Source organism: Echiichthys vipera (genome assembly GCF_963691815.1).
Source record: "Echiichthys vipera genome assembly, chromosome: 14".
NCBI lineage: Eukaryota > Metazoa > Chordata > Actinopteri > Perciformes > Trachinidae > Echiichthys > Echiichthys vipera.
In genome coordinates, this window is record NC_139839.1 from 22,153,165 (window position 1) to 22,170,342 (window position 17,178).

The 17,178-nt window shown below is 40.4% G+C and overlaps 1 protein-coding gene across 1 annotated transcript in view; it reads right to left on the reverse strand.

Moving 5' to 3' along the window:
• tspoap1 (TSPO associated protein 1) overlaps window positions 1-7,226 on the reverse strand; it is a gene marked incomplete at its 5' end in the record, with an annotated part of 65,077 nt that extends 57,851 nt beyond the window's left edge. Inside the window, 2 exons of the mRNA XM_083927499.1 lie at window positions 14-280; window positions 6,366-7,226. Coding sequence (XP_083783625.1) covers window positions 14-280; window positions 6,366-7,226 — 1,128 coding nt within the window. The remainder of the gene's footprint in view (window positions 1-13; window positions 281-6,365) is intronic.
• Window positions 7,227-17,178: the final 9,952 nt, after the last annotated feature.

Here is a 17,178-nt window from a genome sequence, read left to right on the forward strand (position 1 = left end):
GTTCCACACTTACCTTGCGTATGCCTTCCACTTCAAAACCATTGAGGTTTGCATAAAGTGAATGGTGCCTTTTTCCTAACAATGATGTCGAATTGATATTAGCCGTGGATGGGACTGCCTTGTCTGAGAGCCCATGTTGCTTATTATCCTGATCTTCCGACCCCCTCAACTCTTCTTGTTGTCGCCCAAGAGCTTCGGCCACCTCCCGGCTTTCCATCTCTGTGTGTGCCGGTGCAGGCTCGGGCTGCTCAGGCCGAGTGCACAAGTCATACATCACTCTCTGTCAAAGTCAAACAGCACAGATGGGATCAATATGACAAAACGAGGTGCCCAGCCAAGACCGAGCCATCGCAGGCTTTTCATTTGCTGGAGGAGAATTACATGGATCAGCTGTGGCTGGTTGACAAAATGATAAAGATGTCACTGTCCTTCATTTATCCAGCAGTTCATAAGCAGGGGTGTTTATTTCACAGTTACGGTGAAGTGTCTGAAACCAAGTAAAGGACTGTTATTGCCATGGTTGTCTGTCTGTCTAACCCTAAGCCAAGCCTCAAATTTGTAAACCCCTATAGTAGGAGTTTAGGATGACAAAAACAGCACTAGTGAAGTTCCTTGCCTAAAATCAGTTTCTGCAAGAGTCTATGTTCCATATCCAAGACACAACCAGTTACAGGTAAACCAGGAGTTGTAAAGTACCTCCTCTTTATCCCCGTCGCTGTGACGTTTTCCAAAATGAGGACAATCAGCTCCAAAGGGATCTTACTTATTTTCGGCCTCGTCTTGTGAAGGGAATTCAAAGAGTGTCATCGTCCTAGTAGCATTCTTGAGCATTCTGTGGTTAGTATGTATCACCATGTAGCATTCAAAGTCCTGCTAGCTGCACTGACGTAGCCTGTTTCTTCATGCTGTACCTCTCTGTCATCTGGTTTGTCATAAGTACTTGTCCAGAAAAGGAAAAGACACACCAGTCCACTTAACCTACATAACACTGAAACAGCGCATGGAGGCCCAACTAAAATCGCAAACAAGAAGAGCCGTGCGATGGAGGAAAAAAACAAGAGAACGATCTAACTAACAGGTCTCCGCTCCAGTCCCCGTTCTCTCAGTAAGGCTGAGATGTGGGTGGCATGTTGACTCTCCAGCTGTGAGTCTGTCCTCATTGATGCTGCTGCGTCCAAAAGCATTTCATCCAGATACAATAAGAGTCGACAGGCTGGTTAATCCCATCTTGGTTACAACGCCATAAAGGTGAAGAAAGAGGACGAAGGCAAAAATGTGTGTGTGTAAGACGGCGAGTGTCGCTGAGAGGAGGGGGTAGGGAGGACTGCTTCCATCGTCCTATCACAAAAAGGCAGGCTTAGAGACGGGGCCCAATCATTACCGTGACTAGAGCTCGTTTCCATGGAGATGACGCTGGAATGATGTTGGCTGCCTCTTGAACAATCAATAGGCGGTACACACTGCAACACAGGGAGGCTGCAGGAGGCAGCCAGAGGAACAAGTGTGTCCAATTCACACTAATTTTAATGTTTTACTGCAGTTGCCCCAGAGAAACAAATGAAATGTCTTAAATGGTAATGAATGCTACTCATTTGTTAAAAATTTAGCCTTGGACACAGACATAAAAAACATGTAAAAGAGTAGGTTTGATGCTGCAGAAGAGAAACTCTGTCACAACTCATGTCATTTAGCCTTACAGCCCTCCTCTCTACTATATTAGGTACTATCAGCTACTCAACCTAATTGTTTATCAAAAGAGAAAAGCATCTTAATAAATCACCTTACCAAGCAGCGGTCTGAACCTGAATATGGACTGACAGGGAGGTTTGTCAAGTTATTTTGGATGGTGTCTGGTTGAATCCTCACTTAACTTAAACAAACTATAAATTGTTTGAAAGCACATGCATGTATACAGAAGAGAGCAGCTCATTTGGGTGACAACCTGTTTTTTTAAGCATAACATAATTTAACCCCCTAATGTAGCAAAAAAAGACTTCAAGCTTCAAAAGCTTCAATTCAAAGAGAAGACAGGATAGAAAAGAGACGGCAGGACTGAGCTTTGTGCTGGAGCTTGTTGCAGGAAACAATCAGCTGTTACACACACTCCCGGGCAGTTAAGTGCTTGTGTTTCATTTTTTACCCTTAAGAGTTGTTTTTTTTTTTTTAAAAGCGACAGAGGCAGGGATGTTTACTGTACACCGCCTCAAATGGACTGTGATAAGTCTGATGGCATTGGCCCCCCAGTGTGATGTCGGGTTGCATTTCTCTAAAGGCTGAACCTGTCTCAACTTTTCAACACTTTTTTTCGGTACCCCCCCCCCCCCCGCAGCTTCCACTGCCAAAGCCTAAACAGACTACTCCCATTCAAAATGAATGAGAGCGCTTTTTTGCCCGACCGCCTGATCTAATATGAATGCTCTCTAGGAGTTACTATTTAGAGCCTACCAAGATCATGACTATAATCAAAATAGATCAAGAACAAAAGCTCTTTTTGGTTTGACAGTCATTTTCGAGCTTAAGCACAAAAAAAAGGGGGGTGTTTGTTAAAGGGTTCAATTATTATATACTGTATGAGCCTTGAGGTGCTTTTAGACAGCAGATAACACTATCTGTATTTTGAATGGGCAGCATTCTCCCCTGACGTAGGTACCAGCTATACCTCCAACTGTACTATACACCACAGGCTGCTGCTTTCCACCTTATCTCATCATTAAGTAGCTACATTGGGCAGGTTGTAGCTTAAAGTACAGTTAGCAATATGTACACATATACCCACATTTAAAAACTGTACATCTCACTGCATGGTTTTTAGATACCATGAAATACCATGAAGCCAGGCATTGCTGTGGCACTGAAAACTGCATTGTCACCTACGTGACTTAACGTATGAAACTGGTAGCGAAAAAACACAGAATTGTATAATTGACAAAGAGACTGTCTCTAATGTGGATGGTAATCCACTTATTAAGGTCAGCATTGGTGGAGATACTGATCTGGCACATTGGATCAGTGCATGCCTGGTGAAGAGTTGAAAAAAGTTCAACCACCATCAACTCAGGTGGAAAATAGCCATGTCATGTTCACAAGAGTGGCCTTGCAGTGGCATAGCTACTGTGTTCCCATAGGGACAAAATGAGGCAGAGGCAACCGCTCGCTGTGTGAAAGTACCTTTAGGATCATTATTGTTTACACACAATGCATGGGACATAATCTATATGGTAAAGCAATAGTGACACATATTTTTCAATAGTGTGATAAATTATGAACAATCTATGTTTATCTCTCTCTGCTATTATACATACAGTAGACACCTGTCACAATACGTAAAATGTACTTACACAGTCATTTCAGGTATCACTACAAACACCTCTTTTCCAGCCTATTCTAAACTCCTCTACTGCAGGTCAAAACGTACTTTAACTGCTTTGTCGCAGACACATTCAGCTTTAGTATGGCTCATTTGATAAAAGGTAACAGTCTACCTTTAAAGGTCACTGTTAGAAAACCCATGGCTGGGTGCAGCAAAGTTAAAAATAGACATTTTGCCTTATTTTTTTCAAATGGCATTCTTCTGGTCCACTGCCAGTGCATCTCCGTGTGATAATTAAAAGGGATGTCCATTTTCCCTTAAATGTCCATCATCCCCATTTTAATATGCAACAGGGAAAAGGCGTTGATTTTCATCAACATAAAAAATGAAGAGCCTCGAGCAGACAGGTCACACCCATAGAAATTAGCTTTGCCCTGATGCTGCATTTTACAGCTTCAGTTTATTCCCTTATTAATTACAGTGTGCTCACAAGACCATGGCTTCAGTAGCCTAAAGACTGAAACCAGCCCAGCAAACTCCACCGCACAATATTTCTATTCTGCTTCAGCTCCTTTGAACATATAAATTGACTGTGTCTGGGACCAGAGGTGCTGACAGCAAAACAATAAACAGAGAATCAAATATGTGAGATTACTGATGCACACATGACCACTGCCACCAGCTTATCACATGTTGTACACAGCAGACATACAATAAACATAACAAAGAATCCCAGTGAGTATGAAACAAAGAGAAGCAGTCAGCATTAACTAATGCATGTCAATCAGAAAACGCTCTGCACAGAAGGGAGCTGCCGGCAGGTCCATCAGGGCTCAGTGTGGTATTGACATCCTATCACACTGACATATTTTGACAAAGTCTCGCTGTCCGCCTGTCACGAGCCCGAAGAGCCGAATGCATGATGCCAAATACATCTCACATAAATGTTCTCCATTTAATTAGGACAGGGAGGGGAAAACAACAACTCTGAGAGATCATTTGGAATTTAGCAAAGAGCTATACAGCAATCTTTAAATAGCTGTTAGTTACAGTATCACCATTGCTATCTGATGCAACAATGTATTACAATCACACAGCAATCCTGATGCACCAGCCATTCATCATTTGTCATTACCTGCTGAATCATATTAAACAATATAAATAATTGATTTTCTGTTTTATCCTAGCTCTTTGTTTAAATTCCTTCAGATTTAAACAAATGTTGTGTTTCATCAATTGTAGTTGAAAAAAATATATCACAAAAGCCTATTTAAATTGTTTTATGAATATATATATATATATATATATATATATATATATATATATATATATATATATATATATATATATATATATATATATATATATAAATAAATGTCTATACATTTTATATATAAATGTATGTATTCAAATACAGTATCTCATTTAACCTTAAAAGAACATTTTCATAGAGCAGACAGGTTCTTTAGAAAACGCAAAAAAGGTGGCAGACTGGAATGAAAAATGTGGCATGTTTGTGTCATAAACATCTTATACAGTGAATTACAGTATACCTTGATACACACTTGTCAAAAACAATTCCACACTGGCATGAATAATTGAAAAAAAGCATTCATCCATTATTGTTTTCAAGGAGATTCCCATTTGAACACATATAAAATATTGACTTTGCCCCAATGCCAATTACAATAACATGGGCGATGTCTTAGCAGGACCATGCAAGAAATATGAGGCTTGGCAAGTGGGCACGGCTGTTTAGACACAGTTGCAGCTTTGATTAATTATTCAATTTCCTCTCTATGAAAACTTCAAAACAAAATTTAAGAGATGGAAACACACTGACCCACTTCTGCCACTCCAACAAGAGGCATTAACACATCCACCCACATGTGCTAACCCCTCCTCTCTGCTCACATCCTGCGCAATTCTCTGACAACAGTAGCACCAATAACATTGACATGTATTTTACAGCATACCACTCCAGTCATGTTGAATATTTTTAACATACCATAAAGGCGACTAAAAGGCTGCAACATTAGTTAGGTTTTGGTTTCTGTTGGTGTTTAGTTCTCAAGCTTAATTCTACTGGCTAAGCCCCATAAAGACAAAGTGCCAGTGTCAGTTGTCAACTATTAAATTAATCGCCAACTATTGTTATAATCGATTAATTGGATTGAGTCGTTATTAAAAAACAAAATCACAGTAAATTCTCTGATTCCAGCTCCTTATATCTGGATATGTTCTGGCCCCTCTTCTATCGTGGTAAACCGTGAGTTGTGGACATTTCTGACATTTTATGGACCAAACAGCTAATAGATTTACTTAGACAATAACTAACAGATTCATTTAAAAGAAATTCATTTAAAAAAAGAATATAATCATTAGTTGCAGCCCCAGACCACACATTAAGCTTAGTTCAAATAGCAGGGAATTATCCGACATGCTGTCTTGACTGAGGCTACGAGATATTCGAAAAGTACTTATAATAAGAGAGTGTTGGCTGAAATAATCTAAATGGTTGATGACTCGGTTGTTTTGTATATAACTGGACTGACTCATTGGTACAACTTTCAAAATGACCCACTCATTTGAAATATTGATTATATGTGTGATTATGCTATGTTTTGTGGTGCAATCAATTCTCAGATAACGGTTTTGATTTGTTCTGATTCCATGATCATGGCGTTTGTTAGCAGTTCTGCTTCCTGGATGATTAATGTTATAATCAGCTTATGTTTAGATAATAATACGCCTACTGTAGGTATCAATCTATATTGTATATATAAAATATGTGCATATATATTCATTTAACTTCATTATCATCATCATGAGATCATAATTATGATCTCATTAAAAATCTATAGGATTATATACAACATAAAAACATCAAAAATATTTGTATTGCCACAAATCATTCAGGGCTTCATAGTCCATATGAATATGAAGCAAGACCACCAAAGACATTGATGCAGTTTCTGAGTTAAAAATATAAGAGAAGATGCCTAACGTAATTTTGGAATGGTGTGTGGAATTTGAAAATATGAAAATAACTTACCTCCATATTTCTGTCCATGCATTTGGAGGGCGTTGACTTGTCTGACCCAGAGGACTCGCCGCAGAAGGGGGGCTGGTCGTCCCAGCCTGCATGGGGAGCGTCGTTGTGAAGGTGACAAATTTTCAGAGAGCCGCTCTGACAGGTGTCGACTGCAGCAGAGGTGCAGGGGTCAACTGCAGACACAGCCCTGCCTACAGGCTGCTCTCTTCGATCCTGTTTGGTTTTCTTCTTAGAGTGGGAGGCAGTCTGGGCTCTCTGCTGCAAGGCCCTGGAGTGGGTTGGGACAGGCTTTGTCTGACTGGGTTTACTGCCGTCTTCCTGAGTCTGCTTTTTTGAGAGACTGTTAAAAATGGAGCTGGGGTGTTCTGCTCTCTGCCTCCCCTGCAACAATCTTCCATGGGCCTCTAGCATGTGGCAGAGGAAGATGGCCTTTTCCAGCTCCAGTGCCTGCCTGTGGTGCAGTTTATTGACTGACTGCTCACCATTTATCTTCTCATACAGTGTCAGCAACTGTTTCAGCTTTGTGTAAGTTTCTCCACTGCACAAACAAAAAGGCTCTGTCTCTCCACTGTCTTTAATGTTCACCTCTTTAGCCAGGAGATGCTGGTGTCTGTCAGAGCGCTTGACCTTTTGGCACCCTCGTTTGGCCGCCAGCTCCCTCACAGCCTTCTGCTGTTCCCTTTCTGCGCCTTCCCGCAGGTGCCTAAGCTCCGCAGAGAGGTCTTCATGGGCCCGCTGTGCTTCCTTCTTCTCTGCTTCCCAATCAGCACGCAGCCTCTCTAGCTCTTGCCCATAGTCCGTCTGGCCCTGGCATGGTTTCTTGGATGACAGTGCCAGAGGGTTATCTCTGTCTTCCCTCATTATGCCACTTTCACAGCACAACGTGCAAGGAATGGTGAGAAGTAGTCATTCTTAAGAGGGGCAGTGCATCAGAAGTGAGAGAAAGTGCAGGTGGGTGATGGATGGTTATCAGACATGCAGCATGCAGTTATCACACCAGGTCACTGGAGAGATGAGAGAGTGGAGGGTGAAAGAGAATTGGAAAAAGGTCAGGCATTTTTCAAATGTTTCAGATGAATGTAGTAAGAAGAAATGCAATGTTTCCAGTGTGGCGAAAGCAGGGGATGATTTTAGTATTGATCCTCTCTGTTAGAGGGAGAATTCAGAAAGAAAAGGTTTAGAAGAGCATGAAGTTAAGCAAGCACCACACAGCAATAAAAACTCCAGAGATTTGCGTCTGGAAAAACACTTTAAGCCAGGGGTCTTCAAAGTTTTTGAGGCCAAGAACCCCCTAGCTGAAAGAGAGACTAAGCAGGGACCCCCTGCTACAAATATTATATTAAACTGAGTGGCATATTAATCCGCTAGGGCGGCCTAAAGTCTATACACACAGCTTTTTATGGTGCATACAATACTAAGATATCACAATGATCATTATTAACATATTCATATAATGTTAAACATATATCTGGCAGGCGCATTGAATCCTACAGCTCAACTGTATGTGTGCATGGCTAACTTAGTGGCTAAGCCTATCATCAAGGCTGTGCAAATGTATTTATTTAGTTTTGCTTTACTGAAAATATGTTGCATTCATGTTTATCTATATCTTTTCAGACGTATTTTTAAAAAGATTTTCGAACAATTTAGCGGACCTCATGTAGTAAGTCTGAGGACCCCCCTCAGACTTACTACATGAGGTCCGGACCCGGACCCGCTGTTGAAGCAGCGAAAAGCAAAAAAAAAAAAGCAGTGACAACATCTGATTAGGTCAAGTGAAGTCCACCCGATACATAACTTGATAGTTTGAGTAGCTCTGACATTTTTAAATGTGTCCTATCTGAGCCTGGCATAATGAACAGATGGATGACAGCACTAACAACCCTTCAACCGCTGACAACATAAACACAAAACAGCGCGGCGTGCGATTAACGGGCTTATTCTCAGGAGCAGGAGCCTGACAGCCATCCAGGATGCAACAAGTGAACGGGTCAACCTCCAGTGAAAAGCGCAAACAACCGTTAGCCGTCGTGACTGGAGCCACTTTGACCCATCATGTGGGCGCTGGGACACGTACACATATTACACAGGTTCATATTACAGAGGATGGGGACTTCGCTCTGTGGCTAATTAACTAGCATGTAGCATAACATTATATGTGCAAGTCTCCGTTGCTAATGTAGTTCACGCTTTTTAATAACATAACGCGAATAACGGTCTGTAGTATGTTGAAGCTGGAGCAGGAACCACGAGCTCCTAACGTTAGCCAGTGTTAGCTTCCCGTTAAGTTTTAAAGACAAAACTTATATCAAACTCACCTCTCAGCGGACTCAACGCTCATATTTAACTTCTTTATCAATGGAGTCCTCCCGCCTCAACAGAGCTACCTCTTTCGGCATTCAAATGAGCTGTGTGACAACACTGGTTAAAGGTCCACAGAGCCATGCAGGGAGTTTGTTTATCTGTGGCAGACCAGTGTCACATACACGCACGCACGCACGCACGCACGCAGTGCCCAGCGTCATTGTGCTGGCCCGTGCAGGAATAGTGGTGCCTTCACGTGTCATCACAAAGAGCCGCTGGTGTACTGAGGTGATCGCACATTTAAATGACTCTCGTTAGGACAATAAGACATTGCCATGTGCATTTAGAAAGTCAGGAGTGATAGAGCTGAACTGAGCGGGGAGAGTTTATCGGTTGTGTAATCAAAGTTTTCAGTGATTTCATTTCTCTCATAAGTTATGATACATTCTTGCCAGCCGTTGTTTAACCTAAGTCTATTAACTGCATAGTTAATGTATAAAGTTCCGCCTATTGTGGCTGCGTTAACACATTTGTTGAGTTGTTCGTCTGTTTTGTTTTTATTTTATTTATTAATTTATTTTTACAATAGTCGTAGTATTGCCGACACTTCCTGAAGGCAACACAGTCTCTGAGTCCAGCAAACTTGTGTGACATGACTGACCACTACCGGTTCCAGGCTGCTCGTGCAGGGTTTATATCGGGGAATATGGTGCTCTGATCAGAGGGATGGTCGTTGTATTGAATCCTTTTATAAATATATTTTTTAAATGTATCATTTATAAAAGTAGGCTTATTAGTTTGGCAGTCTTTAAAAAAAATCCCCTAAGTAACTGATGATCAAGTTGACAGAGGGCCATGCACAGCCTCCATTATTTTCTGTTTTTGTGTCTCTGTGCTCTGGGAGAACCAATACGATTTAAAGACACTTAAATATTCTGGAAGACAAAAACAATTCCTGTACCTACTTGTCTATACCTACCTACTATGCTATTATGTTATTATATTATTTTATCACTGCAAAACCAGGTGTCTGCAGTGTTTAATGAAAGAATAATACTGTAGCTGTAATAAAGCAGCAAACACAGAACACAGCAGGCTGGGCTAAAACAAGTTCACTTAAGTAAGAGACTACTGGCAGACACACATGATACTTTAAGAGGAAACAAGGAAAATGTGTACAAGTAGGAAGGAAGGAAGAAAGGAAGGAAGGAAGTTCCACTACAAACAAGGACTAGGGAGGGAGAGAAAGGTGCAGATATCACCATGACCCGTTGTTTGTTTTAATAGTCCTGAGGGATTTCTCATCACTTTATGTTACCTGATCCAATAATGGCTGAGGTGCTCTCTCTCTCTCTCTCTCTCTCTCTCTCTCTCTCTCTCTCTCTCTCTCTCTCTCTCTCTCTCTCTCATACCTCTCCTTGAATCAGGAATTGAATCCTTTATGCATTTATGCTCACATTCAGGTCACAGATTTGTATAATGGCTTATCAGTCCTGTAAAGTTAGTGCTGCGTTTCACAGAACGCATTTCATCTAAATGTAATGTAATGTTATGTGTGACTTTATATCATCCCAATGTTGTGTCTCTCTTTTTCTGCATGTGAGGATATAATCGACAGGAATGTGCTGTTTAATATGATCCCTGGGTCCTTGATAAAAGGCTTCCTGAGATTTCATTATTTGGCAAAGGCAATGATATTGAAATGTATAAATCCTCAGCGGTATGTACATACCTTTTCAATATCATGTTGCCAAAATCCATCAAAGAGGCGAAGCGTACCATGTCTGACCACTGGGTGGCATTTGTATAAGCAGAGAATTGGGCATTTGTACTTAAGTTGTATTCTTCTCCTAGTCTATATTTTTGTACTATTCTTGCTCTACACGTTTGTAGTATGCTAAATAGCTTATGCAAGTTGATCCAAGTGCGTTGAGAGCATCTCTAATGGTTTGTGTTCACAGTGTGGCTGCGAGAGAACAAGAGAGAAAGAGAGAGATTCAGCATTCCACTCTGTGTTATCAGGGTGTCCTTGGGCCGCTCCCTCGCTCATTCACATCTCCGTCTGCTCACGTGTGGCAGACTGTTGAGAAGAGGTAGAAACACAGACAGGGAGACTAAATGGACTGCAAGAATCCCAATACTCTCAACCCCTTAATCATTTAGCATAGTTTGCTTCTAACACACATCTAAAATAATGATACTCCTAAAGACCTCCCTGCAGTAGTTAATACAAATAATCTGAACATGCAGTATTTATCTATATCTCTATCTTTTTCTTTTCTTTTTCTTTTTTAACTAGGACACATTTCTGTCTGCACACTTATGCATCTGACCTGCTTCTGCAGTTTTGATTTGAGGCCGTGCACATGATACGAGCATATTTCTGTGCATATTTTGTCATATCCAACATGTTCTGGCACATATGGCTTCTGTATATTTGGACACATCTCAGTGCGTATGCTGAAACCTGTGAATAGTTACAAACACTATTTGCGCGTCTGTACACCTTCAATATCATTCTGATGATGTGAAAAGAATAGAATGGTTTGAATCCGGGCTGGGGCCCTTCTGTGTGGAGTTTGCATGTTCTCCCCCGTGTCTGCGTGAGTTCTCTCCGGGTTCATGTCCAAAGACGTGCAGGTGTTGGGTTCATTGATGACTCTAAATTGCCCGTAGGTGTGAATGGTTGTCTATCTCTGCTTGTCTCTATGTGCCCTGCGATAGACTGACGTCCTGTCCAGGGTGTACCCCACCTCAAACTCGATGTCGGCTGGGATCGGCTCCAGCCCCCCCGCGACCCCAATAGGGACAAGCGGTTGAAGATGGACGGATGGATGGATGCCTTCTTCTTAACTACAAAAAAATATTAGGGCTAACATTTTAACTTTATTCTTGAAATGCAAAAAAAAAAAAACCCAAACTCCTCTGATTATATATTTTTTGTCTGGCACTCACATACGTTTGACTTAATCCTCAACATTTCAACTTGATTCTAATTTTTAGGATTTATTCTCAAAATTTCTACTTTATTTTCATCATTTACACTTTCATTCTTAACATTTTGACTTTATTCTCAAAATGCAAAAACACGTACTTCTCCTCTGATTTATTTTTTCATTGTGCCTGTCACTAATAATGAAAGTTCCACTTTATTCTCAACCTTATTTTTGGAAACACTAAATAAATCAAAAGATCTTCCACTTCTCGTCTTTTTTTGGTACTTTCCTTATTCTCTGTAGTTTCATCTCAGTGGACCTGACCTTCTGCAAGAATTAAAGTGTCTTTGCAGCCATTTATCTGTTTTGACAATCTACATGATGTATTACTGTCTGGTATTTGTAAAAACATCATTTCAAAAAAAATCTCAGTAAACTGTTTTCATTCACACAAGCCAAATGGCCAGGAGCAGGTATAGTGCAGTCTTACAGTCTTTTATTTACAAGACATTGGAGTCTCCTTTTTTATTGTGACTCAGATACTGTCATGCATTAGCACTTGCTGCATTATCTATATGGGACATGGGGCTGCAAACGATAACATGTACAACACTGTATTTCCTTATACAATACCCTCAATGTTAGGTAATAAAGCAACAACATTTTTTTTTTTAACCAAAAACAAACATGTCAGATCAAGTTTATTTATTGAGCCCATGTTTTATTATGCTTACAACTCACTGTTGTCATTCATTTTAATCAAGGAATTTAGGAATTGCATAATAAATACATGGTATTAATGACTTATGTCATAACGTGTGCATGGTATTTGTGAACTTCTCACCGTTTTCTCCCCCTGTGATACAGAATACTACCTGTCTTCATCATGACCCACTTAAAAGGATTGTCCAAGACAAAGGTAACAGGATGTCCTGCTGCGCTTTTTGTGTCAAGTCAAGTGAAGACCCCAATAACTGGGGAACAAAAGTGTTTAGGTAACCCATGACATATGCCTCAAGGTATGAACCACCCCTTCCAGGTCGCCCCATTGGAATTACGTAAAATAGACGACAAGAACATGCACAATAGCTGACCCCGCCAAGTCATCAACACACTAACAAGACATGAAGTCCCAGAATTCCCAACTGAGAGTCATATTGTGTGTGTGTCTGCTTGGAAATTCAACTGGGAAATGATGAGACAGATTTTCTTCTAACCTTTTCTTCTTCTAACCTTTCTTCAAAGTAGCTTTAGTGAGGAAATAATATAGTCCGCTATCTGACAAAGAAGTGGTTATATCTACTAGGAGACAGCAAAGAAGGAATCCTAGGCATCAATGAAAAGTATATGACAGAATCATTTTCAGGAACATCACAAACATTGTAAATGGACTTGTACTTATATAGTGCCCTTTAGTCTTCTGACTACTCAAGGTGCTTTCACAGTGTTTGTCACATTCATCCATTCACACAGAGATTCACAGTGGACACCAACATACCATCTAATCTAACCATTCACACCACATTCGGGGTTCAGTGTCTTGCCCAAGGACACTTCAACATGTGGACCGGGGAGCTGGGCATCGAACCGCCAATCTCTCGAATGGAGATAACCTTAAACATTCTGTATAATTTTCGTTATTTGGATTGTCTACTATAATTTCACTATGTTGGTTATTCTGAACACATAACATCTATCGCACTGTCTGTTGTCTGTCCATCAAGGGAGGCCGATCCCTCTTTCTGATATTTCTTACATTTTTTCCCTGTTAAAGGTTTTTTCAGGGTTTTTCTGCTCTGAAGCGAGGGTCAAAGGACAGACAGTGTTGTATGCTTTACTACAGATTGTAAAGCTTCTTGAGGCAATTTACTTGACTTGACACTAATTGTTACCATGGTTACTGTGGGTCTAATATGCGCAGCAATGTTTTCACGTTGTTAGAGCAGAGAGAGAAGTCATAAGAAGAAAACACTATCTCGCTCCTCAGTGATGTATACTGTACTTTTATTGGCACCTTGGGGGCTTTTTATAATGAGTCTCTTTTCTTCACATTAAAGGTTGAAAGACAAGTGGCTGGTTTATCTTCCTTCACAGTAAACAGATGTGTGTTACATTAAGTCTTCAATAATAAAAGACATAGTGCTTTTCACAGTTAGAGGAAGTGGAGATATGTCGACCATCTTTATAAAGACTCTACAACACTTTATAACCAGACCTGCAGTTTCCAATTGTTTTAGCGTTTTTCAGCTCATTGTTTTGATTTCACGGCCTGCAACTTTATGTTTGAATTACTCTCACCGTTCACATCCACAGCGTCTCCACATACATGAGGCAACTGTTTTCAGTGAAAAAAGCTGATAAACTTACTTAATGCTACCTGCTCAGCACCAAACGGCAGATAGACATTAGCGACTAGCTGGTGACCAAGGACCTAGTCGCTAAGGAGCCTGATATTTCTCTCAGAAGTTGGTAGAGACCAAAACCAGAGCTAAGTGAATATAACACTTTTTAATCAGGTAAACAGACCCCTAATGAACACTAATGTTACTCAGTATATCCTGATGTTTAGTTAGTTTCCCCTGCCCTCAGGTGACCAACAAATTAGTTAATGTGGTATTAAAGTAGCAATTTAAGCAAGTAATTAGGTACGTAAGTCAATGAGCAAATTAAACATAATTAGTTAATAATAACTCAGTGAGTAAGTAATAGCTGGAATATACTGTCACCAAGTCATTGTGCTACATGGGCTACTACCATTTTCAAGTTTGCTGAGGAAACACTGATTTAAAACTACACAGAGACATACAATGTATTCATATCTGTTAGCTACAAACCTTAAAACTAAGCTTGTTTACTGTTGACTAGTTACTATTACTAGATTCATTAATTCTTTGGTAGGCTAAAGAAAAAACTGCAGATACACAAAAATCTGGAACTTTGTCTGTGTGGTGTTTTCTCAATCCTATCCTGGAGGGTCAGAAAATGAGCTTAGTGTAACAGAATCTCTGTGTTTTGGCTCAGCCACTGTTTGGGGTGACACCCCAAGAAGGAGCCATGAATTGGTCCTTGAAAAGCCTTTCAATGGCCACAGACAGCCTGCACGTTCCTCTGCGGCTCAGGAAGGATTAGTGCTTAGGAGCAATTACTATTAGTCCGCTGCACAATCCATAGAGGAGACATGCAATTGAAAGAACTATAGAATACCTCGTAAGTGTGAAATATAACCACGCTGAGACACATTAGGCTTCTTTATAGCTCAAAGGAAAGACCTTTTGGGAAACAAATAAACAAGATGGAGTGCAGGAATTCAACGAAATGAGGAGTTTGTGGAGTAATATTTCTTCGGCTGAGGTTGAGATCATGTTGGTGACACGTACAGATTATAGGACTCATCTGATGAAAGATTTTGAAGTAGTGCAGCATACTGACCGTGGACGGATTATGCTGGGTCTTTGGACAAAGACATGCAAAAGGTCCCACAATCTTGGGAGAAAGACATGGACTTTGTGCTTGTTTTGCTCCTTATTTGTTTTTTTTGTGTCTCTCTGTAGTCATTTTGTGCATCTTTGTGGTCTTTTTTTGCATCCCCTTGTAGTCATTTTGTGTCTTTTTGCACTCATTTTTTTGTATCTGTGGTCTTTTTGTGTCTGTTTGTTGTTGTTTGTCTCCGTCTTTTTGCATCTCTGTGTTTTTTTTTGCATCTCCTTGCAGTCATTTTTTGTCTTTCTGTAGTCCTTTTGTGTCTCTTGGCTTTTGTTTTGCATCTCTTTGTGGTCATTTTGTGTCTTTTTTTGGTCATTTTTTATGTTTTGTGAGCATTTGGTGTCTCTGTGGTTGTCATGGCCATCTAGAGTCTCTTTGTGGTCTTTGATTTATTGATTTAAGTCTCTTTGTGGTCTTTCTGTGCCCTTTGTTTCTGGCCATGGTCATGTAGAGTCTCTTTGTCGTCTTTTTGTGGTCTTTGTGTCTTTGTGGTTGGTATGAGCCTCTCTCATTTTGGGCCCCTGGGCCTGTGCCTGGTCTGGTGTGCACATTCAGTAATCCATCCCTGCACACTAAGCATAATGTTGTGTCTTCTGATAAATATCGAAACAAAAAGCTGCATTATTAAGAACTCAGCCAAGATATTCATGTGCAGTTTGCCTTGTCTTCTTATTCAACTGGATATCAGTACTGTTTGTCAGTCATCACTTTTCAGTGGGACTAAATGAGGTTGGGATGATTACTGAAACCTTCAAAACTCTCTAGGAAATACTGTGTACAGCTTTTTGACATCCATTGCCTCATAATCGCAAAGTCTTTTTCTTTAGAGTACTTCTGTGTGGGAGCGTCCAACACACACACACACACACACACACACACACACACACACACACACACACACACACACACACACACACACACACACACACACACACACACACAGACACACACACACACACACACACACACACACACACACACACACACACACACACACACACGCACGCACACACACAAACACACACACACACACACACACACACAACCTGAGCCACAGCCTTGTCTCCCTCTGCGTGTGTGCAGAGATGAGCAGGACCGCACCTTCTATGAGTGCTACCTGAAACTAGAGATGCGGGGGTACCAGTGAAGGGTTAGCTTTCATTGTCTTTGTCTTTTTTGCCCCTCCTGCTTCTTTTAAACATAGACAGGTGCAGGGCGTTAAGAATATTACCATACAATGCTCTGGTATTTATTGTTTTACGTAATCTCCGTCACTGAAGCCAGGTAGTTATAGTCAAGCAGGGTTAAGGAGATGAAATACCTTAAACAAGTAGCGCTGGATACTCTGAGTTTCCTGCCTCCATCTCTACACAAACTTTCTGTTTTTTTCTGTGTGACTTGTGGAATTAAGCTGCCTGCTGTCTGAGCTCTGAGGACATTTTAGTACTTTTTTGGGGGGATACTTTTTATTATTGTGAGTGAAGACAAATACCTTCACAACAGGTAAGTATTATTTATGAAATACTAAGTTGCTTTTGCTTCATTTATTTGCCTTACTTGATCATCATGACATTATGACATTTTTTAACATGAGCCTGGTTCTGTGATATTTCAGTGGATGGTTGTGTCTTTAAATTCAGCTTTTCTCTGTCATTTAGGTTGCTTTTGCTATACATGCACATTCATGTGGGTGTAATGTTCATGGACAAAGATAATTAAGATGTTCATACAGTGTTGTTGCAAGGCAGATATTTAAATTAAGATCATATAATGTCAAACATGTTTATATTCTATGAATTATTATCTTCAATGCTATCTATTATTGAATAAGGACATTTCCATGTTTTCTAAAAGATCTTTTTAAAAAAAGACCTTTCTCTTTTCTTCTTCTTTTTTCTTTGACACAAACAACTAAATAGACTTTGAGGGGTTATTGCTCAATAATAGCTATGGTCACACATAAAAGCATTGATTCTCTGTTTAACTGACATCATTTTCTCTCAGTTAAAGAGACGGACAGCATTATTCTGCGGTTTATCTCGGGCATTAGGGTGTATTTTTGTGGGGCCGAGATCTTTCAGCTATTTCTC